Here is a 27,898-nt window from a genome sequence, read left to right as displayed (position 1 = left end):
ACAGAACCGAATTCACCAAGATATTGTTGAATGCGCCTCGAGCTGCTCGGACCTGGGCAGATAATTAATGGCTCGTCGAACAATGTGCACTCTGCAGAGCAACACAAAAGAGCATAGAGACATATTTCATCCTCGCGGATTTCAGTCCGTCACGCGGTCCTTGTTATGTGCTGGAACAAAAGCCGAAGACGCGAGGGGCAGGCCTTCTGTTTCGGGTGTAGACTGGATCGGATATAAGGCGTGATTAGAAGTAGACCACCACCACAGCGGATAGGATTGTATACGGTTAGCGTCCTGCGGTATATCTATGGCTTTCATCACTCTCCTGCTCCTACCAGCACCTAGACTACATGAGCGGGGATTGTCAAAGGGCGCAGCCTAACCGGCAAACACCACCAATGGTGCAAAAATGGATACTCCTGGCCGCTTGACTCATACCGATAATAAGCAATGCTTTCGGGATCTGAAGCCGACGTGGTGTCACCAAGCAAATCCTTTTTATGGCTACGTGGCAGCCGCTTCGTTGGACGGCAGCCTTATGACCGGGTCTTCTCAGCTTTGGGCAAGTCTTGAAGTAGTGTTCACACAAACCTTATTACCGATGCCATTCCTACCTGCATGTGTTGCTGAACAAGCAGACAGGAGCCGGACCTAAGAAGCTAAGGAAGAGACGTTCTTTAAGGTCCTGTGACAATATGGTTTTGGAAGAGCATAGTTCATCTCCGGGAGAATTCAACGCTGGTCAATGGCATGTGGAAGGCAATAGACTTCTGATATTCTTCCAAAAAGCATTGAGGGCCTCCGCCCTTCCACCTCTCCCCAAAATTTCTTCCCATGCATAGCAATGGTTTCAAAAAAGCTGACCCTCCGCCGGCCTAGAACCGCACCTTAGGAGCCAGGTCGGCCGCCTGGTGGTCGCAGCCGCCGCAATGGCAGACAAACCCGTACACGGCCTTCAGCATGTGCCGATAATCGCAGTACGAGATCAACACCTCGTCCCCCTGCTTGATGTCCTTGATAGCCATGAAGGTCATCGCCTCCCGGCGGTAGTCCCAGTAGTAGTGTGTGTTCCTCTGGGACTTGCACGCATGGTTGAAGTTGGAGGCTATCGCGAATACCCCGTTGCAACCCGCGGCCAAGTCGAACCTGGGAAGTCAGCACGTCAGCAACAATCTGGACTGGAAGGAGTGAAGTAGATGTGTCGAGGGTTGCTGTCTCGATGACTTACTGGTTCGCGCTCCATTTCTGGAGCACCGGGCATGCCTCGTGCTTGTGGTACCCGACCAGGCCGTCGTAGATGGCCCTCTTCTCGCCGTCCAGTAGTGCGTGCTCCGCGCGGAGCTTCCCCAGGCCGTTCACACGCAGCAGGGGCTCTTCCAGTAGGATTCGGGTGCCCTCCTTGATGTCGGTCGCCGCGAAGGCTCCATAGCCCTGGAGGGGCGATTTGGCCACGCGGATGTACCCGTTGGCGAAGGTGCGGTTTGGAAGGGCGTCGCCAGGTCCCCAGCCCGACCCAAGGCACGTGTCGATCGAGCGCGGGGTGTGCCGCGAGCCTGTGGCGGTTGTTGCGGTGCGCGTGTCCTCCAACCTCTTGTCTTTCCTGCGTAAGTCAAGCTGGGTCAGTTTATCAGTGCCACGGGGCAGAGGCCGGGGGCTTGGAGTGTGCCACCTACTCTGCGCTCACGGAGTAGTCTAGTGTCCTGTTTTCGAAGTCCATTAGGGACGTGCCCTTTGGCGCGTCCTCGTTCTCATCTTTCCTGCCGGCGATTTGCTCGCCGACAGTCACATAGTCGGCGATCTTCTTCGAGCGAGCCTCTGCCCCCTCAGTGGAGGATTCGGAGTCGTAGTTGGAAGATGATGAAGAGTTCTCCCTTGGGTTATTTTCGAAGGAGGACGAGAGAGGTGAGGAGGTTGAGGAGGTGTCTGAGGTGTGAGAGATGGAGGGGGAGAAAACGGGGCCAGCCGGCGACTCGGATGCATCTGGGCCTGAGGCCGGGATAGAGTCGTTGTTGAAGACTTGTTTGTTATGTGCCTCATCTGGGAGGGCTTTGTTGTAGGGTGATCCAGGGTTGGTATCGGCCTGGTCAGGAGGGCGTTGGGCCCTGTGGCCCAGTTTATCGACGGAGGTAGGCGTCGACATGGTGAGTCGGTTGATGAGGAGGCGAGAGGGGTTTGGGATGCTGGGCCAGTGAAAGGCTGGGTGCAAGCCTTCCACTGGTTGGGTGCCAGGAGCTTGTATGAAAACGTTTGCGTATGTATACCTAGCGAACCCAGGACCCGTTGAATGTACTTATGGCTAGCTCTAGGAGCAGAAATAAATAGAGAAGAGATGGGTGGAGGGCTTTAAATATGTGTAGCCAAGAATTGCTTCTCTGGAACTATCGATCAGCTGAGGCTTTGTTCAATGTCTTTCAGACGAGAGCCTTCCCAGTGTGCAATGTTTCGTCCGAGGATTCTGAGCTCTCTGCCTGAAGTGTCCAAAATAGTTAGCGTATAGCCAGAAAACTGCCATAGGTAGCCACAGCAATTCATGGACTAGGACAATTACGCGCAACAATAGGGGCTTGAATGCGACATAATCAAATACTCACAGGCGCAAGTAACACAGTAACTCAGATCAATGCCCGAGAGTCCAATGTCTTCGCACTGAATCCAAGTTAAAGCTCTACCAACCAGGCAGGTCTCAATGTCATCAATGGATGATGACGGAAACGTTTGAGCCCGGCGTTTTCGATTCCCGGTCTTTGCCGTTCTATCGGGTCCCGCAGTGGATGTCCTGTTGATTCGTTAACAGACCGAACAACTGTGCGCTCCCTGGGAACAGCAAGACCGATCGATACAATCGTTAGCTTTTCGGTAGCGGGGCGTCTGTTTTCAGATTCCTGCGTATGCGGGTCTGTCCATATGAATGCAAAGTGGTAGGAGTGAGTTTGTTAGATTGAGTTAGTAAAAATTCGTAATAGTGTGAGCTCGTTTGTATGTCAGTTTTGAACCGTATGTTTACGTGTTCTTAGCATGGACAGATTTCCTGGATGCAATGGTGAATACCGACGCTTGATCTCTAAGATACTCAGAACCGGCCCTTGTTGAAGAATCCCGTTAGCTGGAAAGACCTGGGATGAGGAGTCGACTTTTGCCAATTTGCCAAATGCAAGGCTGATACCGGTCCTATTGTGGATGTCAGTGACCGGTGTACCCGGGGATAATGATGATGTGTCGAAAGGACCGGGTGGAAGTGACCGTAGACGGATACTTGAGCTTGATTTGTTGACAAGCCAAAAATGTATCTTGTAAGATATGAAGACGACTTTGCAACTCATAACATCACATCAGAAATGAAATGTCGAGCAATCTTACCCGACGTGTTGATTTTCTGACCACTTCGGGCCAGTTTGACTCGGGGCCGGTTGCCGGAGAGGTGAGGATAAGATTTGTGAGTGGATAGAGGGTCGCGGGGGCGACGAAGGAACCAAAATATAAGATGAGGCAAACGAATAGGCATGTGCTATGGTATGCTCTCAAGAACGTCTTCAGGCCTTGGAATTTCAAGATAGTCCCCGGGAATGTCAGCCGGAGCTTGATGATCTGCAGCCCAGCCTCTGACTGCTTCAAAGTCTCGGCATACGTGCTCAGTATTGAAATCCGGAAATGCTTGTGGGTGTTCTTTGTCCCACCAGACCTGACCAAGCAGACCGATATCGACTGTACACATCAATTGCTGCCGGAGGATGTCCACACAGTGTGCTTTTAAAGATTAGCAATGGTTTCATTGTCCTAATGGGAGAGCAAGAATGAGAACTCTCTAACTGATATGGTATCGAAGAATGTGGTCCTTGTTCCTGAAAGCACCGGATCCTTGTTTGAGGTAATATTCGTAATTGAAGAAGAGTGATTGTCGAAGTAAGTTCTGCGGAGGCTTAGTAAGGATGATTGGCTTGGACAAAGCACTTTGCCCCGGGACTTCAAGATAGAGGTGGCTGTGCAATCACTGGAGCAAACCAAACCCAGGTGTCTTGTTGGGAAGACCTCGTGAGAGTCGCGATACAAACAGTGAAATACCAATGATGTATCTCGTCCATTCAGGTTACGCACCAAGCAATGAAGGTGGTGTATACCCTCGACGTTGGCAACGAATCCACCGCCGTATTCAGGAGATACCCTAACATATGAAGGCTTGATTCCTGATAGTTCTGCATATGCCTCGGAAACAATGCTGGGCCGATCTATGACACACAAGTAAGTATTCAGCTTACTGGGTCGAGGAGTGACTTGGGAAACGGGCTAAGGGAGGCTCTGACAATCTACACCCAGGCTTTCCCAGGCCGAGTCGACCTCGGGACTTCCCTCCTGCCGAAAGATGCTCTCGCCGAAGAGAGACCCGTTGAACTTGGTAGCCTTGAAATTTGTGTTCACTGACTCGAGGATTGGAGCTGGTCCTGTCAGCCGAATGTACTTGCCTCTTTTTTTCAATACCGTGTGACTTGCAGTTGTTGGGAAAGCGGCGTAGAGATTCACGATCGTTGAGCCAGACACGTGCTGTCCAGACACCTGAAATCAATGAAAAAAAGCAGGCGGCTGCTAGACTCAAGATGATGATCAAAGAGGAGTTCCTGGGTTGGATCTTTGCTCCAGGGTAAGGCTCTCCTTCGAAGACTGTTTGAGGCACTTGCGAGAATCGAGGAGAGGCAAGAGCCCTACTAAGAAATTGCAGCATCTTGGACGGTCAACGTTTGTGAATTCGATCTAGATGTCCTAACTGACGTGGCCCATCTTGTCAGTGGCCCATCCTGTGCCTTATTTTGTAAGATTCGATAGACGTGCAAAAAAGGCCCAAACCTCGTGTGCCATGTCTTAGACACTAACACGTCATGTGGTCGTATGACACACAATCGCCTGCTTCGAGACTGTACTCCAACTGCCAGAACTGTTTCTAAATAGGTGTTCCTGATGTAAGTGACACCGGAAAGACAGTCTCTGACCGAAACATGTCAGGCTTAGACTGAGGGGGCTGATACGACGGTCCAGCTTCAGGGACTAGCAAAGCCTGGTGCAAAAAGTCCGTTGGTCGGCACTTGCTTCGGTCCTTGCCGCCTGGGCTTAGCCGCAAGGGACAGACACGGCGCAAACCGTTCGCGAGAGCCAATGGCTGAGGTTCATGGCGCGGTTCTGGTGTGCGAGTGGCTTCGATCCTACACATCTCACCGAGTCTGCTGAAAGCCAAGCCGGTCCCCATTTGTACATGGCTGAAGGGTGAGGACAAAGATGCTTACGCAGAGTCTTTCAGCCCGTGTTCTTCAGCAGATACAGCAATCCGAGCCGGAGGATGGGACCCAACCTGCTGACATGTCTCACTCTGACTTCTAGAATGGGATTTTGCTAAAGCTACCAAGACACCATGTGAGGCAGTTTGTCAGGGTCCGAGACATAGTCAGGAAGAGCAAGGCTCCGAAATCTCTCTGTGTCATAAATTTATATCTGCGGCATTATCCCTTGAAATGGGTACCGCGGTCAACAGAAAGGATCGGCGGGTGTTCCCGGTGACAAAGGCAGTGACGAAGTCCAGTTGTCGTTCAAAAGGTAAGCTGCAGAAGATATGAATCCCAGTCTGGACGGCCCATTAGCTGATGGGTGACAGAACAAGCAGCCATTCTGTAGCAACTTGAATAGCACAAGAGTGCAAAATGCTCTTCATCCGACCCTTCATAACTATTTTGCTCGCTCAAACAGCTGGCACTGCGCCAGCCCCTGCGCCAGCGCCAGCAATTGCCCCTGAGCTTCTCCCGCAGGCAAATAATCTAAGTCCAGGAGATCTAGTCCTCGGGATCGGCAGCTTTGTCAAAAGACTCGTTGGTCTCGCGCCTAGAGATGAGGTCAAAGCCTTTGGAGACTACGGATCTTACGGAAAATATGGAAGTTACGGTAGCTACCCGGACATAGGCGGTGAGGTCAGCGGCGAGGTGGATAACAAGGTTGACACCGTGGTCGAAACAAGTTCGACAACAACTTTGACGACGACAATGCCTGTTTTCACTACCACCATAACCTTGAGGTCTAAAAGCACAGCCTCTCCTACTGTCACCGCAGTGAGTACAGACCGCCGCTTGTGACAGAGGAGCATCAGAACGTGGTGCACGATGCCCCATCCAATCCTGGTGATATTCTGTCCTTGATTTGATGTTCCTTCGACTGACATCCAGACTTGACCAATATATAGTACTGTCCAGATTTGTGCTCGACTTCCGTCCCTTCTGCCAACATCATCACTTGCACCAGAATCGACAAATCTCCTTGAGATTGGTTCACTGAGGACTTTGTTAATTAGTAGTTCCCAGCAATTCTGAAAATTTGTGAATAAGAATTCACAGGATCGACTTGCATGGGACATCATTCAACGGCGTTAGTGGGTGGCAGGGGAGGACACGGAGAATCGTGATGGACGATCATTTGAGCACTGCATCCTTTGCAAATCATCCTGCATTTCATTTGCGCGAAGTTTTACATATTGCTTGAGTTTTTGGTGGGTGGGAGGCCTCGAGGTGTTTCATGACTTTGGGTTGCGAAAGCTTTTCTTGAGCTTTTCTTGAAGATCGACATCTCTCGTATCGAGGCGGACAACCAATAGAGAAGGAGAAGAATGATAACGGAAACTCGCACAATCTTCTGAGTCTTGAGTAGAGGATAGCATGTCAAACATCGCGAAATGGTTCATTCGGTACATTACCATTTCCGAGGAACCTACATAGTCGGAATGACCGAGTCTGTACCTTTATGGGATTCTGAAGCGCGAGAACTTCCAGGCCTTCAAATCGTAATTGGATGGCCATGGGCTACATATATTGTAATTTGTCAGCGCCTTTTTGGGAGCAAGTGGTGTTCACAATATCTGATGGCGGGCACTATCAGCGTAATCAGCCTATCAGAGTAGACACAGGAATTATGTGAGTTGCACGAGAGTCTTCACAAGAATCTTGCGACGCCGAGGTCCGAGTTCGATGTCGAATCCTTTGGTCGAAGCCGACCGTAGGCTTCGAACTACTAATTTGCGTCATGGTGAACACGTATAACATTTGTATTCCTGTGATACATGTCACTAGTAAAATAATTGAGAAGTTGGTTCTGGAAAGTAACCACGCCTTAGCCGAAACCCCTATCGGCCGCCAACTTCCGTCCTAGGTTGACTCTCAAATGCACAAGGATGTGCGACACTCCGGTGTCATATCCAGATAGCACCCAAAGCGTTTCAGGTGGAGCTATTGGAACTCAATATTTATTCGAGAAGTGACATAAAGTTCCCTGATCAGTGGGCATGGCCTGATTTTGTTCTACCCGTGTAGCCGCTTGTGTTGGCAACCAAATCAGCCAACTGACAAATAAGAAAATGGTGTGAAGCTTTAGTGGCTATGCGGTTGATAATCGGCGGTCAATCACCGTCGGGTGGTGAGCGGATATTGTCCTTTAGACCATCGTCACGAGCTGTATTCTTAATGTACTGTACATTAAATATACACAGATCTATTAGCACACTGTGATCACGAAGTACATTTGGTGTGAGGGTGTTACATATTTCCTCACTTGATCGGGACACACCAACAGGGTATGGAAGATACAGGGCTCAGACGCAAGGGAGTATGATCCTGGCTCGTACTTCTGTGTCCTGCTAGACAAGCGTTCGGTCTGTGCCTACCCATGTACATGAGTGGTCACATTATCTCTCATGTAGGTGGGTGTGAGGCACTTATTGGAGGACATTTGTGCGGTCGAACTGCCCCTGTTGCAGCACCACAGCATGGCCTGGGTGGATAGGTACAGCCAACAGTCTCGTGGCTATATCCTATATCAGCCACCCAGTAACTTAAATAATTATGGTGCGACGATTTGGCAGGATACTATACCCAGCCGGCGGTGGAAAAGATGCCTAGCCCTATCTCTTTTCATTTGATCCTAGTGTTCAGCTGATACAGAATGCGCCATCCACCTTGCCAGACTCTCGAAAGCGTCCTTAAAGTTGGATGTGCTTCTTGCCAAAATGTCGGTCTGCTGAGTTGGAATTGTAATTCACTCCGCGTTTCATCTTCACGATGACGACGATGATGAGGCAGAGTGTTGGTCTAAGGCAGAGAAATATATTAGATATTTTTGAATATTGAAACAAGTAGAAAGTCAAGAAATTTCACTGCGCTATGAAGGAGAGGCTCGGGCCAACGGTCCGTTGTAGTGATAGCTATTTCCGGACGCCCAAAGACCCGTCGAGCAACTTCGCCGTGCTATTTGGTGAGACATTCGAAACACCAACAAGCCTAGAATCTAGGCTGAGTCTGCAGCTCACTTCGTAATGAAGGAAGACCCCTGGCGCCTTGCCTGGGAAGCAGCACAGTTTGATTCGCACAGTAAGGGGCAACAAGGTGTCTTCCATATTGCTGATACTGCTCGACCACTGACAAGGCCGAAGGGGGTGGCGGGACCAGTGTCAGGGCAAGCAACCACCCACTGAATTGTGGGGAAGGTGTTCTGGAATCGCCAGAAATCGAAGGTGAAAAATGAGGTGTGGATGTTAAGATGCCTGTTGCTGTTCGTTGGTAGCTCAAAGAGGTTACGGCAGCTCACGAAGCAATGGTCTGCTGCAGAAGCTGAATGTGGCAACCAGTGACGGGAACCGCAGACCAGAAAAAAAGGGAACGTTGGAGGCCACATCACTTTTTGGATTCCTTGTTCGTGTCAGCTCTAGTAATCTTGTATCACAATCTCCAAGTATCTATCATAACATTTGCAAGCATTTCATACGTAGTGAATGACCTCAAACGATGAGAGACAAACGAAAATGAGGATCGTACTCATAATCAATACTGAAACATCATTCACTTCATGGATATGTTTATAGCAATCAATAACAGAATCTCATTCGCAATGGCAATTGGAGAGAGAACCGATCAACATCACTGGTACCTTTCTTGAAAAAGTCCAGAGCCAACAGTCCCCGTGAAAGGTGATGACGGTTGGCAGAGACGAGAGACAAAGGGACGACCAAGTATCTGAAGACCCTGAGTTTTCTGTTGTCTCGTCTCAGCCATCGCGGCTTCAAGTCCAATGACACAGATGTGCTATGCGCATAGCACTCCCCTGCCCCCAACCCCGCGTCTAATCTTAGAGAAGGACAGCCACCTTAGATGTTGGCAACCCAAACTTGCACCCGAGATTGGCGCGGCTGCAACTAGTGGTTTGTTGGGTGGGCAAGGGCTGCAGCGGTTCCCGCGGGCAGTTGTCGGCTGGGGAGACATATCATTTGTGGCCATCCGTGCCGAGCCGACTTCATCCTTCCCGATCCCGACGAGCTCTCGGCCCGCTTCCTTTCAAGCCTACCGAGCTTCCACTTGTATGGCGGCATTGCTTGTCTTGGGTGCATCGGGCTATGGTGCTGCTGGCCACCGTGAACGTCGTCGCATCGTCTCTCAAGCCTGGAGAAGGTGCAGTCATGAAATCACGTATTACTGAAAATTATCGCATAGAAATGACCTGTAGTCAATATTGTCTGAATGGCTCAAGCTTGTCAAGTCTCGCCCTGCGACGAACCACCTATGACGCCAAAACCAGTCAAAGACCGTGCGTATGTACATCTCGCATCCAACATTGTCAAACAAATATACCACCCATCAACGCCTCATGAAGTCAAATTACCGACCCAAGGGATTCCAAACGAGAATACGAGATTCCCACTGCTTCAGTCTCCTAGTAGATCACCTTCTTACCGCAGTCCGGACAATTCCTACCTATGCCTGCCTGCCTGACCTTGGGACAAGCGCAGACCCACCAACCTTTCTCCGTCTTGCTGATAATCTTCCGGTTGCACTCTCTCCTATAGGCCCCGTACTTTGCACCACAGAGAATACAGAAGCGCCGAAGCGCGATGATTTCTTTAATCTGTGGCGCTGGGGTTGAGACCGTGGTCTGCTGAGGTTGGCAGATCCTGGTGGATGGTGCGACGTGTGGTCTTCGCACCTCGTTCTCGTCTCTTACAGAGTTTTCCGGGATGCAGATCTCATATGTGTAGGCACTGCTGTCCATGCCAGAGGAATTGCTGTCCTCGACCTGATAGACCGGTCGATACGTCTGGCAGTGGGGTGGCGTTGCCGAAGAAGACGACGTGAAGAATGGATTCACCCCTCGGATCGGGGCGATACAGTGCGTAGCTGAGCTCAGATCTTTGTAGTGTAGACGCAGATCGTCGCAGTTCACACCCTTTTTCATATATTCCGTCACATATGTTTCGACATCGGTAGCCCTAACCTCCGCTTTGTCTTTGACGAGCCATTCGGGCGGACGGCTAGGATTGACTGAGATAACTTGCACGTATCCGACGCGTGTATCAACTTTTTTATCTGCCTGGTCGTTGTGTACCCGTTTCTTCTGACTCTTGACAGCCCTGCTCGTGTTGTTCTCGGGATGCCTCCCCTCAAAATAACACGCTGGAAGTATCTTGAAGCAAGAATAGCATGCAAACTTGTCAAGAGTGTCTGGGCGGGACTTGCCTCTTGTTTGAGGCTTCCTTTTGACCACATCTTTCCTTTGATGCCTCTTTGCCTTGCGGATCTTGCTTGAAGGTGTCCCTTCATTATCAGAGCAGGATCCAGCGTCAGAGTCTTGGTCCGCAGGCTCATCACCTTCTTGGGCTTTGGGTGATTTCTTCGGGAAGTTTCTTGGGTTGAAGTTCTCTTCGCGTAAGAGAATGGCCGTCTTGGTTTCCCAAGGTATTGCTTCAAGCCTGACCATGTCATATATGTTGGAGTTGCAACGTCTGAGCAGGATTTGTTCTTTCCAATCAAGGTGCAACATGATCCGCATGAAGATTTCCATCGGAAGTCGTTCAAGGATAGACTTTCTTTCTGTGTCTCGAGATGCCAAGGAAACTTGTGGAACATTATGAATTTCCTCGAATGTCGGAGTCGAGTCTTCCGGACTAATCGAGCCTGAGCGGCTGTTCAAGCCTGATGTGGTAGACGTAACAGTTGGGCTGGTAGGTTGTGATGCGTGACCAGCGGAAACTGTACCGCTCTGGACTGATCCTGGGCTTCCTGCGAGTGTGCGGCCAGAGAAGACAGACGATGGTCTTCGCGGAGGTGGTCCAGGGAAACCGAGACGTCCGGTATTGTCCTCTAGTAGATGAGGAGGACTCGGGTAAGCCGAGGGCTGCTGCTGCCAGAGACTACCCCTGTGCGAGCTCTGCATCGTCAAGTCAAGGGGAGTTGACCCTATTGCGGTGTCGCCTGGGTTGGGCAAGGAACATACTGGCATGTCTGCCATGGAGACTTGTAGATGTGGTGCCTGTCCAGATGCGTTTTTGTGCCTTGCAACAGCCAGGGCCTGAATCTCCCAGGCTCCTATTGCAAGTGATCCGGACCAAGACTGTTCTCCAAGCCTACATCGCTTGTAATCGGGCTCTTGTGAGTGAAGGGGCGCATAAAACCCTCCATGCTGGTTATCGGGCCCGGGTGAACTTGCAATCATTTGCGTGAATTTGTTGTGCGGACGTGGCTGGCTGGACCACTGTGGTTTATGGAAGTTTGGATGCTGTTCTCCGCAGGTGCTGACGGTAGATCTGAAACTATTTCTTGAAAGCGCCCCCGGCGAGGTCCTTTCGTTGCTGAGGGAATGCGCTGGGTGGTTGTTGGATGACTGCAGCTTCTGAATTGGAGGTAGACATGGACCGGCTGGTATAGAGGGCGTGATTGTGAAAGACATTGGACGGCATGAAGATTGGCTGTGATAAGTATGGACAGCATCAAAGGCCATGTCCTGTGCTGTTGACTGATTCAGATTGCTCTCTGCAGGAAGACCGGAAGAGTATGGCAGGTTGCTCGATGTTCGGTTCATTGGAACACTTTCTTCGTTCTCGGGACAAATGCTCAATAGTGGCTTCGCGGTAGCATGGATCAAAATATAGCAGTCAAGTTTCCGAGCAGTAATTCATGAAAATGGCTGGTCGTGTGGGTCCTTTTTGAATTGCTGGAGCGGCTGCTTACTTGGAAGCGAACCAACGGAGCAGAGCGAGATGGCGGAAAACAAGGCACAGGTGTAATCAGTCCGCTTTGCGTTATCAGGGCAGTGATCTAGGCAGAGCCTTCCAGGGTCGACCAAGCCCCTCTGATTCCAGTAGTGATGCATGGGGAAGGGAAAGGGAGGAGATGGAAGAAGTGGCCCTGCGCCCCGCTGCTTCCAACTTACTCACTGCGTAAGGCAGCTGTCTGTTGGCAGGAGATTACCAATGAACGAGACAGTTTGAAGCGCCATCAGACCTATAGACATCGTCTCCAGAAAACCGGGACAGACCTTCAAGCGCCATTGGAGGGGGCAATGAGGGGACTGTCGTTTCTAGACTCACAGGGCCGAGTCCTCTAAGAGCGTGCATGTATCAACTACAGAGTTGCAGTACATTTTGCAGGCCTGTCTGTCTGTCTGTCTGTCTTGTCTGAAGAAAACAGTAACCCAGTCCGCACCTGGTTGCAGGTGCAGAGTGCATGATGCATCCAAACCAGACACTGTGCTGCAGGGCCTTGAAGGCGTTCCCTTTTCACAGTAGGCTGCATGTTCTCCCAGAATCGACCGCGGGGGGTGAGCTTGTCAAGATATCCAGACACCTACGCCCAGACAAAAGTACTTTGCTGTATGGGATGAACCAAAGCACCGTGCATCCATCCCACTTCAGGTGGACTTGGATCACTGGCATCTCCACTCGATCTCGGAACCCCTGAGGGATATGGACATATGGGCCTTAAGCAAGATCAGACTAGAGTGACGGACAAAAGCTTGCAGTCAATATTTCTGCCGCCGTGTAATCAAGCAGGTGCCTGATAATATAGCAGATGTCGATACGCTAGTCTTGTTCAACGTGTGCCATGGTCTCGAAACGCGTTTAGCTAACGAGACATGAATCGGGGCTAAATTCATCTGGAACTTGATCCTCAAAAACCAACATGGAAAGACTCATCGACCTCCTCGGCTTGCTGCTTGGAAGCCGAAAATATGTCGGATGCCCACTGTATTTCTGTCGGTGTTGCTGAGAGAACGTTGATGTGCCGTATCACAGCCACCGGGATTTTAAGCATAGAAAAGCAGTGCCATTGAGGACATCCAGATACGCCAGGGTTTCTGATAACTGAAGTTACGGTGGGTCAGATATAAGGAAATGTAGTGAAGCATTGTGGTGCGCAGTCCAATAGAACGAACACTGAGATGAGGGAGATCGTGAGCCCTGGAAGTCGCGACTACCTAGTAGCAGACGCAGGCTCCAGGCAAACGGGAGCTGCTTCCGTCAGTTCTCGGGCAGGTCGGGCTGGGAATTTCGCCGGCAACTCGGATGGCTCAAGCAGCCAGGCAGTCAGAGCAAAAAAGTTGAGAAAGAGGGGTGGGAACAACGCTGACGCCGCGACCCCCAACGCATCAAGCCGACCGGGGTTGATGCAATGAAATGGGATTTACCAGACTGTCGGGACGACCCTTACTGAGTTCGTGCAAGCGGATGTGACTGAATCCGTCCCAGGTCAGACACAGAAGGTGTGCACACAGTGTACGTGACAGGTACTCTTTGTGCCCACGGCGGAGTGGCCTGATAATGGACATGCAGCGAGGTGTGCAGGTCGCAATCGGTTCATCACCAACTGGTCCCAGATCAGGGCTGACATGACGTGGGTTAGACAGACCCCGCTTAGCTATCCGGGCACTACAGTATGTCGCCATGGCGCTTGATGAGCTCTGCGGATTTTTCTCGCAGTCTCCTCAAGCGAAGTGTGTAGGTCTCCATCATCGGTGGGTCTTGTGCCCGCATCAACAGAGACCCATCCGCGGAGGGCATCCGGACTGACTGAGTGGGGCTGGAATCCTTCTCAAAGCTCACCATCAGCAACGTCGAGAGCCAAGTTCTTGTTCAACAAGGATTCGGTTTCCACGATAGAACCAATACTCGGCCGAACTGGACCTTTCTGTGCTGGCCCGGTAAGATTTGAGCCGTGTAGAAGAGCAGGAGTAATCGTTTCCTTTGCATGAGTGCACCCGCAGGACGAAAGGACCCAGCAGCTGCAGCATGTGGAGCATCTCACCACACCATCCAGCCCAGAGGATTGAGCACCTTGCAATGCGATGCACATTTGTTGAGTCTAGACCAGTTTCGTTCTGCGATGTCACAGCACACATGCCAGGTCTGCCATGCGAAAATACTGTGAGATTTTAACAAGGAGATGGAGTCAGGACAAGGAGCTGATCCTCTGGCTTAAGACCAACACCAATGTTGCCCTTGGGGCTCACATGATTTCGATACAATGCATGTCGGTCCCAGGAATGCTTCGATATGTCGATGCTCCCCTGTCGAGATTCGATAATGTGGTAAGGTGAGCGAGAATGCGGTGCAGCCAGCGGCCGTCCAGCCAGCCAACACGGAGACGCACTCCGCCATCAATTTGACCACATGCGCCCATGCAATGTGATACGCGGGGGCAGTATGCGACTCCCCTGGATGAGGCCATACAGATGGCAAGGATCGTAGGGACCGCTAAACTCGCAGGTCGTGACGATGATCCGCGGAAGTCGCTATGGCAAGACGTGCCGTATCCGAGGGACACGCTCGGATATAAAGTTACAGCCGTGTCAGTTGGTGAGTCCAAGGCCGTGATGCAAGGGTCTGGTGAGTTTTGCGTAATGTACTGCCAACGCATGTGATAACACGGCGGTGTTATACATGGCTTAAAAGGAAAGCAAGCGAGTGCGAGATGCAGCGTCGTCAAAGTTAAGGAAACCTCCTCACCCAAAGCGTCAAGGGCTAGGGTTTGTGCAGAGCCGCTGGGGGGGGGGGGGGGGTTTAATCTGGACTATTCGAGAGACACACTGAAAGGAGCAGGCTTGCTGAGAGATGTCACAAACATTGACTTAATGAATTTGGAACAAAAAATGATGGGGGATGAGCAGAATTGAAGGTGGAAATGAGATCACATTTCTCACCGCGCTGGTTCAGATTCAAGGAAATGTGAAAATACAGTGAGGTCGTATGAGACTTAAGGAATGGAGCATGTCATTGCCAACGAGCTCCATATACTAGGGCATCTATTTATCGACCTTGATGAGAACTCGAGATTTTAAAACCTCCAGGCACTTTCGACTGAAAAATACCCAGTGGATCATACTTATTTGCAGCCGTCCTGATGAGCTCAACATTCTCCTGGCCGTAGCTGCCCAGCGGATCCTGGGAGTGATCGGCATAGTTGAGATACTGCCACTCGACATGAGACCCTACGGACTTTGCAAAATCGCCTACGCTCTTCACCCACGCCATCATTTTTGCCCGCCCAAATTCCTCTTGTTCAGCCCCCTTGACAGCCAGTGTCGCGAGCCACACGACAGCGTTGTCGGTTAGCTTGTTGAGGCCGAGGACGTTTCCGCCGCGCGCGATTCCGTGCTCCGCGAAGATGGTTGGCAGTGGCTGGAACATGCATTGTGTGATGAAATCGCCGTCAGGAGACTGGACGAGCAAGTCTTCCACGAGTTGATTATGCGTTTCCACTGCGTGCTCAAGAACACGCGCGTCGTTCTTGAAGGAAAGTGTGAACCAGAGATCACTATTCAACAGATTGTTAGAACCATTCATTGAATGCCTGTAATTCACGTGGACATTTTTCCGCATTTGCACTCATCCACTTACATGTAGCCTGTCGGCTGTTCCAACTCATGGGCCAGGTCCGAGATGTTCGTCACCCGCATCGTCGATGAGAGATTCCCGGAAATGGCGAGGTATTTGTCAAACGAAGGTCCAGCCACAACTCCGTCAGTGTTCTCATACGCCGCGATCACAATGGTGTCCTGAAGTGCCGGCTGGTAGGTCCAAAAGATAATACTAGAGCTCGCCTGGTCATTTTCGACATTGTCCACGAAGTCGACCATCGAGTTGATAAGCTCGGGACCAGCCGTCTTGTTATAGCTCACGGCGCCGCCCCAGAGCTTCGGCGCATGAAAAGCGCTGAGATCGAACCTAGTCACGATCCCGAAATTGGAGCCGCCTCCCTTCAAAGCCTTGAATAAGTCAGCATGAGTATAATTAGTGACATATATGATGTCACCCGTCGATGTGACCATCTCATAACCAACAACATTGTCGCAGACCATGCCTTTCTTTGCCGAGTAGAAGGAGTTGCCACCCCCAAGTATCAAGCCCGCTACACCCACCGTGCCTGCTCGACCGCCAGGCACCGTGACACCAAGCTTGTCGAGGGTCTCGTAGACCTGTAGCCAGCGGCTTCCTGGTTGCACGGAAGCGGTGCTATTCTTCGGGTGGTACGTCGTGCTGTTCATGTTGCCGAGATCAATGGTGGCGCCCTCAACAATGTTGTTGGCTCCAGCAAATGTGGTATGTCCGCCACTTCGCACTGCTATCCCACAGTTTGGACCGTCGAGAAGTGTCAAAAGAGCTGCAGAGACTTCCTGCGCGTTGCTGGGTTGCACGATGCACCATGGTGTCAACTGTGCGGCCACAGACCAATAAGATTCTATGCGCTCCTTGTAGGTTGCAGAATCGGGGTACGACACAGCGAGGCCGTGGTCAGTGAGAGCTTGACACTGGCTTCAGGTGAGCTATAATGTCCCATCTTGATTAGGAGGCAGCATCTTACGCAAGTGATGGCGGGAGAAGCGTCAACAGGATGCTGGTCGAGGTTGGTGAAGTCCGCAAACGCCACGGAAGCAGCGAGACCAATAGTGGCTTCCGGTCTCATTTTGACTTTCAAATGCTCCAAAATATCGAGATCTATGAGGCAGTGCCCTTTGAAAGGTACACAGCAATTATTTTGATTACGATGGCAGGGCGAAGCGGAGCTCGGCAATGGAACTTTATGCACTTGTGCCTGGTCATGACTTGGGCTATGAGGGGACAGCTTCAATTTCTCCTTGTTCATTGTAACTCGAGATCCGCACTCTGCTCATCCACATTGGTTGTATGGAGCTCGCTTTCCCGTCTTGCATGAGAAGCAGCCAACCAATTCCCTGGGTCTGATGGATGCATCTCCAACCACTTTGCTATGGTTGGCTAGAGCGTCCGCTGTGCATTCGCAGAGACAGAAAAAAACACCCGACATCGCATTTTCCCCTGGGGCTCCACAGCCGGAGACTGATGTTAGCGCTGTGGTGGAGATCTGGCTGAAGGGCCTCGCGACTCCACTCGGGATGGAGGCCCATTCATCCCCGTTGCGGTCCAGAACGCGGATATGCGGAGGAAATAGGACTACGCGAGCTTGGATTCATCAACTGTCACATGTAGTAACGCTGGGAAACAACCCGCTTCGTCGACCTCACTTACTAGACCCAACCATGGGTTCACGTTGAGCCATCTAGGTCCAGACGGACTTCCAGCAGAGACCATGGAGCCCAGGTGCCTTCTAATTCTTTAGTTATCGAATTTTGTGTTTGGTGTGAGTGAAAGGATATTTGATGCTCTGCACAAATTACAAATGCAAGGGGTTGTATGCAAGTTCGCGATTGAGATCCACCCCGGTGTGTTATCCCGCCGACTTGTTGCTCGTCACTTTCTCTAGATACCCCCGGCTGGAGTGACATAGAAACGGAAAGGCAATGAATCGCGGGCGGCATAAACCGCCTGCGTTACTTGAGAAAAATAAACATGTATCAGAGAGTTTTTGGTTTTGCTGTTGCAATTATTTACAACACCGCTTTGCCCGCTCGAGCGGCCGCCCAAATCTTCACTTACTGTTCGTTTAATGTTTTTGGGATCATATATTCCATTTTCACTCGTTTTGTCTAATTTTTATTCAGCTGATTCTATCCTCATCTCTTTACAATCGTTACAGAATGTCAGGAACGCATAGTGTTCTGACCGTTATTCCGCCGCCTGAAGGCTATATTGTTAATTTCTCTCATCCTAAACGACAGGGAGTGACCGAAACCTACTGGATCGTGTCCATTGGAAACTTCCTGGCTTTGACTTTTCTGGCGCAAAAGCTTTACACAAAGATTTTCATAGACAGGCGCTTTCAATCAGATGACGGTAAGTCTTCTTGTCCATCCCAAGCTGAAGGATTAACTGAGGCCTAACAAGAATGATAGCTTGCCATATTGCAGCATGGGTAGGGGACTCTGCAGCCAATTTCTGAATGCGATACAGGATCTGAAATATTGCTAGGCCACATCTATAGCTACGCAGGCTGTGCTCCTAAGTGAGTGACTCGGAGACGGCAACAGAGATTTGTATTGATGTCTTTATTCCAGGAGGCTTCGTAACTGGTGTCATCGGTGTCCATGCTTGGGAGCTCCCTCTTAGGGGCTATGACTATTACAGTGTCGTGAGCACCGAATCTCCTTCCTCGTCACTTCCAGAGCTGTGAGTGCATATGCTGATATTTGATTATCCCCAGTTGATACTCGTTGCACCCGTCGCGTATGCCCCATGTAATGGATTCGCAAAGCTTACGCTGCTCTTGTTCTATCGACGGCTGTCACCGCAGACTTGGTTTATGTGGACTGTCAACGCCTCAATTACCCTCGTTATTGGCTACACTGTCGGCATATTCTTCAGTCTCATCTTCGCTTGCAGCCCTATCGAGAAGAGCTGGAACGCAATGATTACAACTGGATCGTGTATCAACCGTCCAGCGCTATATATCACAACTGCAGTGCTTGGAATCGCCACCGACGTCGTCCTTCTAGGTCTGCCAGTCCCTATGGTCCTAAGACTTCAGATGCCTGCGCTTCAAAAGGCAGGATTACTTCTGATGTTTGCAGTCGGGTCCTTGTAAGCAATTTTGCGTGACGCTGTGCTTTCCACCAGCGTGATCAGCGACGATGCCGGCTGATATAAGTGACTGACATAATTTGTGGGACCTTACAGGACCTTGATTACGTCCATAGTCCGTCTGGTCATTCTACTGCCTACTTTGACGGCCACCGATCAGACCTGGGCCATAGCTTACCCTTGTCTGTGGATGTAAGATGAATTTCTTTTTACACCTACTATTGGCCTTTAACTTACATCATACCGCAGCTGCATCGAGGCTAATCTCCTGATAATTTGCGGATCATTCCCCACGCTGCAAAGATTCTTGCGACGGGTTTCTCCCAAACTTATCGGCGAGAGTCGCGAAAATGGCAGGATTGCGCCTGCTAAGGCAGCAGGAAATAGTGGCCTCCGCACATTCGGAGACTCTGGGGTGAAGAAGTTTGGATATGACAGGTTTGACGACTCAAATACGGAGTTGACCTTGATGGCTCTTGACAACAACGATCAGGCCGGTAGCTTCAGGCCTGATCTCTCGAGCGAATCTCGTAAGATTCAGGTCGAAAGCTTGACAAAGGGATCTCCTCGGACTCGAAGGTTTCCTCGAATCAGTAGTGACCGAATCAGTAGTGACGGAGTGAGTAAAGACGGGATTATTCAGACGACCACGACAGTCGTGGAGTTTGGAATGGCAAATTGCAAATCAGGCTCGACGGATCGTGAGGTTTGAAATTTTGGGCAAGAACGAGCAAATCCAGGGTCCTGGTATTGTTTTGTCGTCACGCAATCTCTCCGATTACTTCTCAGTTGTAAAATGATTTGAATTCTTCGGTTGTGCATCTTCACGAAAATTGGTAACTGACGACCAATACTGGACAACCATACGACCTTTTCAACAAAGACGTTTTCAATATAACAAAGAAGTTTCAATCTTCCCAGATACTTTTCCACAAGAGACTATTGCAAAGCTCGTTAAAGTGGAAGCTTGTCCTCGAATGCTTGTCCATGGTAAAGTGCAAAATTGGAGAGACGTCTGGAGGTCCAACAAGCTTATAGGAGCACAGAATCTTGATCCAACACTGAATACGCATGTCTCTTAGATGCAGACTCCAGCATACCGGGCCTCGGATTTCCTTCCCATGCCGCGCTAATCTTTCGGGGGTCACCAAGGCGGGTCCAAGACAAGCGAGTCAGTGTCGCCAATGCAGCATACCTAACAAAAAGGTGGGACCTGCAGCAACATCATCACCAACCATGGAAGAGCAAAAGGTGTGCGCCAGCCCGGAGTCGAACCGGGGGCCCATCGATGGCAACGATGGATTTTACCGCTAAACCACTGGCGCCGTTGTTTCAGGCCGTTGTGCCAGGTACCATGTCTTAGAAATTTCAACATGCTGCTAAGGGTCTACCCGTGAGTGGCTCGTGCGAGACCAGGGCCTAGTCAGGAGCTTCTTATAAAAGGTAGGGGGCAGGTCCTCTCACCAACTAAGTGAACGAGCCCTCCCCGTCCTTTGACTCACCTTCCGCGTCTCTTCTTCTTCCCTAACAGCATACCCATATACTGCAGTAAGATGGCCTGCACTGAGTGTGGTGGCACTAGCAAGGTTACATGATTCTCCCCTTGGTAATGACTAAAACTGGTAATTTGGTTTTGTTTCGCTAGATATAACATCAGGTTCACCATGATTTCTTTAAAAATATGTGGCTAGATTTTTCCTTGCACCCACAATCCCTGAGCGCGGCAGCGCGATCCATTCTCTGAGCGAAGCGATCACAGCGGAGCGTCACCAACTCTCGACGACCATTTTCAGAGCGGAGCGATCACAGCGGAGCGTCACCACTTGCGACGACCATCTGGCGCAAGAGGCTGGAGCTGCTGTGGCTTCCAGATGATTGCGTCGCGTATGGATGGTTGGGGATTGACGTGGGGCGGGAGTCGGAGTCGAAGTTGTCTTCAGAATCAGAATTATTGATGTCGTCGTCGCCGGGCCAAGCTTTGTTTTCATCATAGACGGCCATGCCAGCCGCGACGGCAGCATTCAATGCATTCTCCCTGCGGCGCGCGACAATTCCGGGAGGATCTCGAGTATAATATTGACTCCGGTAAGGATTCTCAGACGCAATCAAGGCCTCACTCTCAGCCATGATAACGGCAGCGACAAACACAGGGTAGGAGGGTGAGGTAGAAACAGCTGTAGCAATAGCCCGGACAGCACGGGCGGCAACCAGTTCGCGCTCAGGCTCGGTGGTGGCAACAAAAATAGGGTATTGGACATTTTGGGCGGCAGCTATACAAGCATCTTTTATCGTGCGCGTAGGTTCAGGGGGCATAAAGAGGCCTTCTTCGTCCACTATGGTTGAACGTGGGGGAACCCGGGCACGGAGGGTCTCGAGGTTTTCTCTGTCTCCTCTTGTATGTGTTAGTCACCTGCTATGAGCCTAAAGTGTTGCATTCTGGAATATTCCAAAACATGAAAGATCGGGACCCGTAAAAGGAGAATAATGGTGCTTACGGAGGAGGGAGTGGAGTTGGCGGTGGCTCGAAACGCCTTCTACTGAAAGAGGCACTTCGGTTACGTTCGATCCTTTCGGTACGTGCAGCATCTCGGTCTTGTGCAGCCTTGATCTCGGCTTGTTTCTCAGCTTGTGCGGCCTTGTTCTGGGCTCGCACATCCAGTTTGTGTTGTATCCAGGCTAGGAAACGGCAGAAGGGGCACGCCATTGAGGTTAAAGCACTGGAATCTGTAGTGGTATGTTGGAGTAATTGCGAGAGGTGGCTGGGATGATCAAACGAAAAAGTAGAGGGTAGTCAAGAGTAGAGTAGACAGATCGAGTGATTCTGTTAAGAAAGTCTGTCTTTGGGCTGGGTCAATGGGCTGCTGACGGACGGAGTGTGTTTGTTGTGGTGTCGTGGTGTCGTAGTGTCGTGGTGTCGTGGTGACAGGCGGGCAGAATTGAAGGGAAGGGAAGGGAAGGGAAGACAGTCGAGAGAAGGTGGAAGAAAGCCAGCTCACTACCTGCATTCGTCCCTTCAATTCCTTTAATTTCAAAATCTACCTGCCGAAAGATCTGTGTAGGCACTTGGGCAGTACCATCAAGCACTGGGAAGGCGCGATATCTTTCTGGGCTGATTTTGATAGCGCCATCCTGTCCCTGGCGCCTCGACGGTGCCGCACTTACGCTCTTGACACTTTCTTCTTTTGCATCTATCTGACATGTCCCTGCCTCAAAAATTCTGACTGCCTACAATGTACTTATCTAGGTACCCACTCGAGGTACCTAGATACAGCACGCCACAGCTCGCTACATTTGCACTGTACCTTAATGCCTGGCTGAGCACCCGCCCGGCTGCATTTGACCTCCAAGTGGTGGCTGCCTGTCGTGCCTGGAACCCGAGATAGGTGAAAGAAAACGTGATGAAGTACATTTACCCAGACTTTGGTCTGACCTCTCTCATTGCCCTCAGTTCTCCGATGCTGGAGAGGTATCTGCTGGAAGCGTGTCCTTTGGCAGAGTGGTGTGTGAGACCAGACCACGGCGGACCTGTCACGCGGTCTTTCGCTCTTGCCTACGCCTTATCCAAGCCTCCCGTAGTCCGTGCCCAGGTATGACTCTACCATCGTTGGTGGAAGCCCTTCTGTGGCCGCGTGAATCTGCTGGATGTTAGCGTGTGTCCGTCTATGGATATTTGGTTCAGGAAGTACCTACCCAGGTAGTAAATACATGTTCGGCCGCCTTGAACGCCCCATTTATGTCAGGCGTCAAGGAAATCCGCAGCACTGAAGTGGGAATGTGCAAGTTACCCGTACTCATCTTCCTCACTGGCAGTTTCTCATGCCACTGGGACCCTCTGTCCCCTCTAGGTGCTCCCACAGCTACAAAGATGAACTCATGACCTTTACTGGTCCTCTTCATTCCTTGAAACTACGCTGACGAGGGATCATGGTCGTTCTTAAAGACGGGGACTGTGTGTGGTTGGGCCTTCTTGCAAGGCTGTGTTCAATATTGTGCGTGTGTTGAGGGATGTTGACTTTGAAAATAGCTTCAAAATAGATGCCTATGCTTTATACTAGTCTACACTAGCCTCAAGAACTCCATTTGCGTCTCATTAACCCCCTCGCCATCCATCAACCCTTGTACATAACTAGGGCCAACGACGATATATCCTTCCCTGTCACATGACAGGGAAGAATCATGGGCACTGGTACGCCTGCGATACAACCCACAACATCGCCGGTAACCATCCCAGGAGGCCCCGAGCCAATGTGTCCTTTGCCTGTCGTGAACATATTCCTCCGTCCAGCCAGCCCACCGAGCGATGTCTCGAGGAATCGCACGACCTCGGAGTCGCCGCCGATATCCACCAGCACCATGTCGGCTATGATCTCGTACGAGCAGTCTTCCCCCCGCGGCTTCTCTTCCAGGTGGGTGCTAATGCTCAGGTACAGCTTTTGAAAGCCCTCGGGGACCGGCTCAGGGACCATGTCGAAGAGCTGCCCGATGTTAGAGCCGTCCGCGAGCACAGCGCCGTTCCACTTCCGTTGGAACTGCGTGGTGAGTCTTTTCGCCCGGAGGACCTCGAAGATGGCCTGGGGCACGGAGTAGTAGGACGGAGTGCACGGCGAGTCGTGCCGGGCGAGATGTACCCAGTGGCAGAAATTGGCAAAGTCTCGCCTAATGGTCATGAGTCTCCTCCTGGCAACCCACAGCGAAGTAGTTGGTTCGTTGCTACTGTACAACCTGCACAAGTTCGAAAATTCATCTTCCGCTGTAACATACATTGTGAGGACTTGCCTGGTGCTTGTTTTCTGTCTTTCCTAAGCTGCGGTCGGGATTCCAACTCTTCGAAACCCGATACCAGAACCCGTATATTTCTCCAAATTGAACTTCACTACCAGCACATTTCCAGCAACTCTTCTCCGTAACCGGTTTCCCAGAAACCGTTTCAACACCAAATAAAACCGGGAAAAATAACCACGATACACAAGAAGAGCGCAATTATGATCATAACATGAAGTAACGATGGATTTTACCGCTAAACCACTGGCGCTCTTCTGGAAACCAACGGAGGTTTTCGAGATGCTCCTGATGAGAATTACTTTATTATATTAATGAGTATTTTAAAGCTACCAGACTTTTTGTAAAGAATTAAAAGTAAAAGATTAACATAGACTTTATTATTAAATTTTTAATATTAAAATCAATATTAACTATTAATATACAGAATTTTTGTTTTATATATTGAGAAATATTCATAGAATATTAGACCTTGTTATAAAAGACTCCAATCGAGAGGTTAATATGTATTTTATCATTAAAACACTGGCGCTTTTACTGGATGCTAATGTGTCTTGACACTATATTATATACCAACGAGTATGCGAGAGCTATCAGGCCTATTACAAGGAACTTCCATCAAGAGGCTAACATGGATACACTCCTCCTTCCTGGCCCGTTGATCATGTACACTACGGGCTCTACCTCGTCTGGGTTCCTCTAGCCCAGTTGTGGCGACCAAGGCTTTCACGAGTTCCTCATACACCTTCGCTGGTCTTCACTGGTCTGCGAGTCGACTGCGCATAAAAGCACAGCGCTCGCGGGTTGCCGAAAGCTAGCATAGAAGGTATGACTCTTATGGTACAGAACATCGGCTGGCCCCCTGATCTAACCTGTCACCGCACCGAGTAACGCATTAGCAGTCTCCAAGTCACCATCGTCGTCCGCCGATTCTGGCGGCGCCTCACGGAACGCCGATCCCTCATTACCAGGGCCGCCGCTATCCTCCTCTATCATGACGTATCCCTCGCTTGCCCCAGGCGGCTGATCCCTGAAGATAAAAGCACCCAGCACGTCCCTTTCGGCATTGTCGCCCGTTTCGGAGAAAGCCTGGCCCGCGATGTCCTTCCAGTCCATGCTGTCGACCACGCGGTGAAGAAGCCTGGCGGACTCTGCCGGGACCGCATTGTCGTCCTCTGTGCCGACTGACATGGCGCTCGCCGAGTCCGAGCTGCTGTCCCCCGCCGCGGGCTCCGCCGGGACGAGGCCCAGCTCGATCGCGAAGATCATGGACTGGTCCACCTGGCCCCAGTCGGCTAGCGTCTGCTTCCTCGAGGTGTTGTCCGGGTTGCTGGAGTTTGACTGGATCCGCGAGGACCCGGCCGAAGGCGTGTGCTTCTGCTGGGGGACCTGGCTGAGGAGTGCTTTAATGCGGTTGACGCTGTCACTCGAGAACAACCTCGCGATTCCGGCGGATAAGTCCCTGGTGTTCAGAGACTTACTCCTTTTCAGGTCGGAGTCCATCACCAGTGCCAGACGTAGGTGCACGCTGGGATGACACGCAAATTCCGACGCGGAAGCGGAGGTGCTGTTGACCGCGCCGAGATTTTCGGCGGTCAAAGATGGGCTTGAGATTCGACCCGGATCTTGAATCTGGGACAAACTGACGATACCTCGCACTGCGTCATACATCCAGTCCAAGCTATCGGGAGCAGACTGGTAGCTTCTTACGGCCTCGACGAGATCATGGAGACTGGGCAGCTTCGGATTGGACTGCGACGGGAGCTTGGCATCGATGACGTGAAGTATCAACGGCAGAGATGTGCATGAAGTCCTGTCACAATGTTAGGTCTCAGCGTGATCAGAATCCGCAAAGGGCCACTCGAGTACGTACGAGCTAAGCGGCAGCCACTTTGACAAGCGGAGCTGTACCAGTTCCATGAGACAACGTACAGCCCCAGAAGCTGCGTCCCGAATTTCCAGTCCATTCTTGGCCAACGATGATGGGTCCGGTAGTGTCCCACCCGGCCTCGTTGAAATCGACGCGAGTGTCAGTTGGAGACACTCATGGTGACAGAGCCGTGTCATGGCAGAGCTGCGACCGGTCTGTCAGCTGTATACAGTCATGCCTAGTCCTCGGTCCGCTTACTGGTAAGTAATGTACATCAGATTGGTGTACAATACGACAGAGTCGTGGTGGAACTCAGCCCCTCGTCCACCCCTGCCAGCCATGTTTGGCCTTGATAATATCTCGTCTCCTGGCATAGGAAATCTCGAGGTAGACCGTTGATACCAGCTTCTCAGCTGGCCCTTACAGCGCTCGATTTTACCTACCTCTTCCTCTCCATGTCTCCTTGCCCACTGTGGTACTTCGTCCAGGGGCCAGACGAGCACCAGTAGATCTGTGAGTGCTACCATAAGCTGTATGTGATGAGCCAAGATCTCGATCAATGACTTCTTCGTTCCAGAGTTGTACACTCGGCTCCTCTCGATCTCACTCGACAGATCTGCGAAGCCGAGAGGAGCATGCGTCTCGGCGTCGAAGTCAAAATGTACCCTGGTAACTTGTATAGATGTGCGAAAACTCAGAGACAGAATCCGATCACGGAGGACTATGCACCACCAGAGCCTCTTGAGGTCATTCTGATGCTTCAGCACTCGTGAACGCTGAGATTCGGGCCACTGGGTCTGGTGTAGCGAGGAGTATCGGTGAGCACCGGCGATTTTTGCCTGTTGGATCGAAACGCTGAGCCAGCTGCTGCTGACGCGGGTGTTGTTGCCGCTCGGATTTGGTGCCCAAGAAGACAGCAAAAGCGTCGCTTGGGCGACGGCTATGGGGCTGTACTCGCTCCCGAAGTCGAAGAGAAGCTACGACGTGAGTGAGCCTCCCAACCTGCCAATACAAAGCCATAACCTTGCTTACCTTTGCTCGCCGGTAGAACGCAGACCTGGCGAATTTGACATCTGGGAATCCCAGAGCCTTAATATTGCTCCGAGCGACATACTATTCGAAGTCAGCCATAGCCTCAGTGCTATTCATCCAGGTCAGACTTACACCACAAACCGAGAACATCATGGCCTGCAGCATGAGTAAGGATATCCTTTTGGACACGTGCGTCCCTTGAGACTGAGAAGCATACATCTCCCAGAAGTCCCCTTCATTCAGCAACGGCATAATCGGGTGTACGTGGAGGAAGAACTGCTTGACAAACTCATCCAGGATCGTCTTGGTGGGTACTCGTAGGCAGCCCTGCAAGTCCAGGTAGTTGACATCCTGAGGCGGGATGCTCGAGAGGTTGTTCACCTCGATGAACGGATAGTATGTGTAAGTAATGTCGGCGCCGAACCTCGTGCTCTGTTCTCCGCTCCAGTGGAGGCTTGCTGGGGCGGGCGAATAAGGCTGCAAAGGTGGTGCCGGCATTGGGGCATATTTTAATGGGATCCGTTGCGTGTTGGCGTCTGCATTGCGAACGGCTGACCGTCCGTCATTGCTTCCTCCAATGGTCACCTTTGAAAGCTCGTTCAAGGCCCTTGAGCCACCGTCGATGTTTTCACTCCCAGCGTCCGATGGTGTGGCAGGGGACATATTCGCGTCTCCCACCTGCTCTATGGCTGCTGACGACTCACCTGAGCCGCGCCTCTGCGAGTCATTGGGAGGCTCGATACTCGTACCCGAGTTGCCCACATTGCTGCCGTCATCCTTTTGCTTTCGACTGCTCACATATTACCATCAGCTAGGGTTTATCAATGAGACAGATGTACGAACCGTCTGGTTGCTCGGCTGGTGACAACGCATGTTTCGTTGTCGAGATAGCAGTTCATACACGGCCGACCCCTTTGTGAGACATCGCAGCGGACCTTATGAGATGGTCAGTGGTTGTGGGCTGAAGGGGAGGTCCGAGAACCGACCTTGCGTGCCCGACAGGCCAGGCACGCCTTTGCTGCTCGTTTCCGGATCTTGCTTGGTCCCCTGATGGAATTGTCCATAATATCAGCAGCAGCCGATGAAGAGCAGCCAGCTACTGAATCTTCAGGCACTACCGTGGTTGTGTGTGGACCGAATCAGGCTCGAGCAATGTAGGACACAACAAGAGGCTTGTGGAGCTGTGGGGCATTCTCAGGGGCCGGAAGAGCATTTGCCTACCCAGATTCTGGGGTAGACCAGGATCAGGGACTCGGGAAGCCTCCACAAGACTACTACAGAGACCTGGCCGTCATGAATTCTGAACACTGATGTCCGATACCAAATGGCAGTGGATTGAGTATCCCATGGTTTTGATCCTTCCCTTCCGAAATTTCATTATTCCTGCCCGCAGTGCCACGAATAAATTGGTCATGTGCATCATTATTTCGATAACACAAATA

At 51.1% G+C, this 27,898-nt stretch overlaps 8 protein-coding genes across 8 annotated transcripts; 2 read left to right on the top strand and 6 right to left on the bottom strand.

Annotated features, from left to right (window-relative positions):
* Positions 1-875: 875 nt before the first annotated feature.
* On the bottom strand, positions 876-2,140 carry J7T55_002950 (uncharacterized protein; the record flags this gene model as incomplete). Its single annotated transcript, XM_053138077.1, has 3 exons — positions 876-1,146; positions 1,229-1,600; positions 1,674-2,140. The coding sequence occupies 3 exons, from the start codon at positions 2,138-2,140 to the stop codon at positions 876-878; spliced, it is 1,110 nt and encodes a 369-aa protein (XP_052998818.1).
* Positions 2,141-3,099: 959 nt separating this feature from the next.
* Positions 3,100-4,714, bottom strand: J7T55_002949 (uncharacterized protein; the record flags this gene model as incomplete). Its single annotated transcript, XM_053138076.1, has 5 exons — positions 3,100-3,168; positions 3,358-3,702; positions 4,093-4,223; positions 4,299-4,430; positions 4,516-4,714. 5 exons carry the CDS (start codon positions 4,712-4,714, stop codon positions 3,100-3,102), a joined length of 876 nt encoding a protein of 291 aa, XP_052998817.1.
* A 967-nt stretch (positions 4,715-5,681) lies between these two features.
* Positions 5,682-6,107, top strand: J7T55_002948 (uncharacterized protein; the record flags this gene model as incomplete). The annotated part of the gene is made up of 1 exon (XM_053138075.1): positions 5,682-6,107. One exon carries the CDS (start codon positions 5,682-5,684, stop codon positions 6,105-6,107), a length of 426 nt encoding a protein of 141 aa, XP_052998816.1.
* A 3,101-nt stretch (positions 6,108-9,208) lies between these two features.
* J7T55_002947 (uncharacterized protein) lies at positions 9,209-11,499 on the bottom strand (the record flags this gene model as incomplete). The annotated part of the gene is made up of 3 exons (XM_053138074.1): positions 9,209-9,452; positions 9,806-11,214; positions 11,281-11,499. The coding sequence occupies 3 exons, from the start codon at positions 11,497-11,499 to the stop codon at positions 9,209-9,211; spliced, it is 1,872 nt and encodes a 623-aa protein (XP_052998815.1).
* A 2,212-nt stretch (positions 11,500-13,711) lies between these two features.
* J7T55_002946 (fad binding domain containing protein) lies at positions 13,712-16,745 on the bottom strand (the record flags this gene model as incomplete). Its single annotated transcript, XM_053138073.1, has 5 exons — positions 13,712-13,910; positions 14,293-14,574; positions 15,165-15,596; positions 15,680-16,590; positions 16,644-16,745. The coding sequence occupies 5 exons, from the start codon at positions 16,743-16,745 to the stop codon at positions 13,712-13,714; spliced, it is 1,926 nt and encodes a 641-aa protein (XP_052998814.1).
* Positions 16,746-17,835: 1,090 nt separating this feature from the next.
* Positions 17,836-19,398, top strand: J7T55_002945 (uncharacterized protein; the record flags this gene model as incomplete). Its single annotated transcript, XM_053138072.1, has 6 exons — positions 17,836-18,031; positions 18,253-18,326; positions 18,399-18,775; positions 18,872-18,967; positions 19,025-19,305; positions 19,373-19,398. The coding sequence occupies 6 exons, from the start codon at positions 17,836-17,838 to the stop codon at positions 19,396-19,398; spliced, it is 1,050 nt and encodes a 349-aa protein (XP_052998813.1).
* A 1,180-nt stretch (positions 19,399-20,578) lies between these two features.
* J7T55_002944 (uncharacterized protein) lies at positions 20,579-23,538 on the bottom strand (the record flags this gene model as incomplete). The annotated part of the gene is made up of 6 exons (XM_053138071.1): positions 20,579-21,167; positions 21,271-21,499; positions 22,206-22,300; positions 22,375-22,410; positions 22,692-22,750; positions 22,984-23,538. 6 exons carry the CDS (start codon positions 23,536-23,538, stop codon positions 20,579-20,581), a joined length of 1,563 nt encoding a protein of 520 aa, XP_052998812.1.
* An 883-nt stretch (positions 23,539-24,421) lies between these two features.
* Positions 24,422-27,520, bottom strand: J7T55_002943 (cutinase transcription factor 1 beta; the record flags this gene model as incomplete). Its single annotated transcript, XM_053138070.1, has 7 exons — positions 24,422-25,367; positions 25,428-25,628; positions 25,683-26,401; positions 26,457-26,537; positions 26,589-27,246; positions 27,300-27,391; positions 27,443-27,520. 7 exons carry the CDS (start codon positions 27,518-27,520, stop codon positions 24,422-24,424), a joined length of 2,775 nt encoding a protein of 924 aa, XP_052998811.1.
* Positions 27,521-27,898: the final 378 nt, after the last annotated feature.

Source organism: Diaporthe amygdali (assembly GCF_026229845.1).
Source record: "Diaporthe amygdali strain CAA958 chromosome Unknown NODE_3_length_2959817_cov_65_330692, whole genome shotgun sequence".
Classification (NCBI taxonomy): domain Eukaryota; kingdom Fungi; phylum Ascomycota; class Sordariomycetes; order Diaporthales; family Diaporthaceae; genus Diaporthe; species Diaporthe amygdali.
Note: the sequence above shows the minus strand (reverse complement) of the source record. Positions and strands in the feature narration are given on the sequence as shown.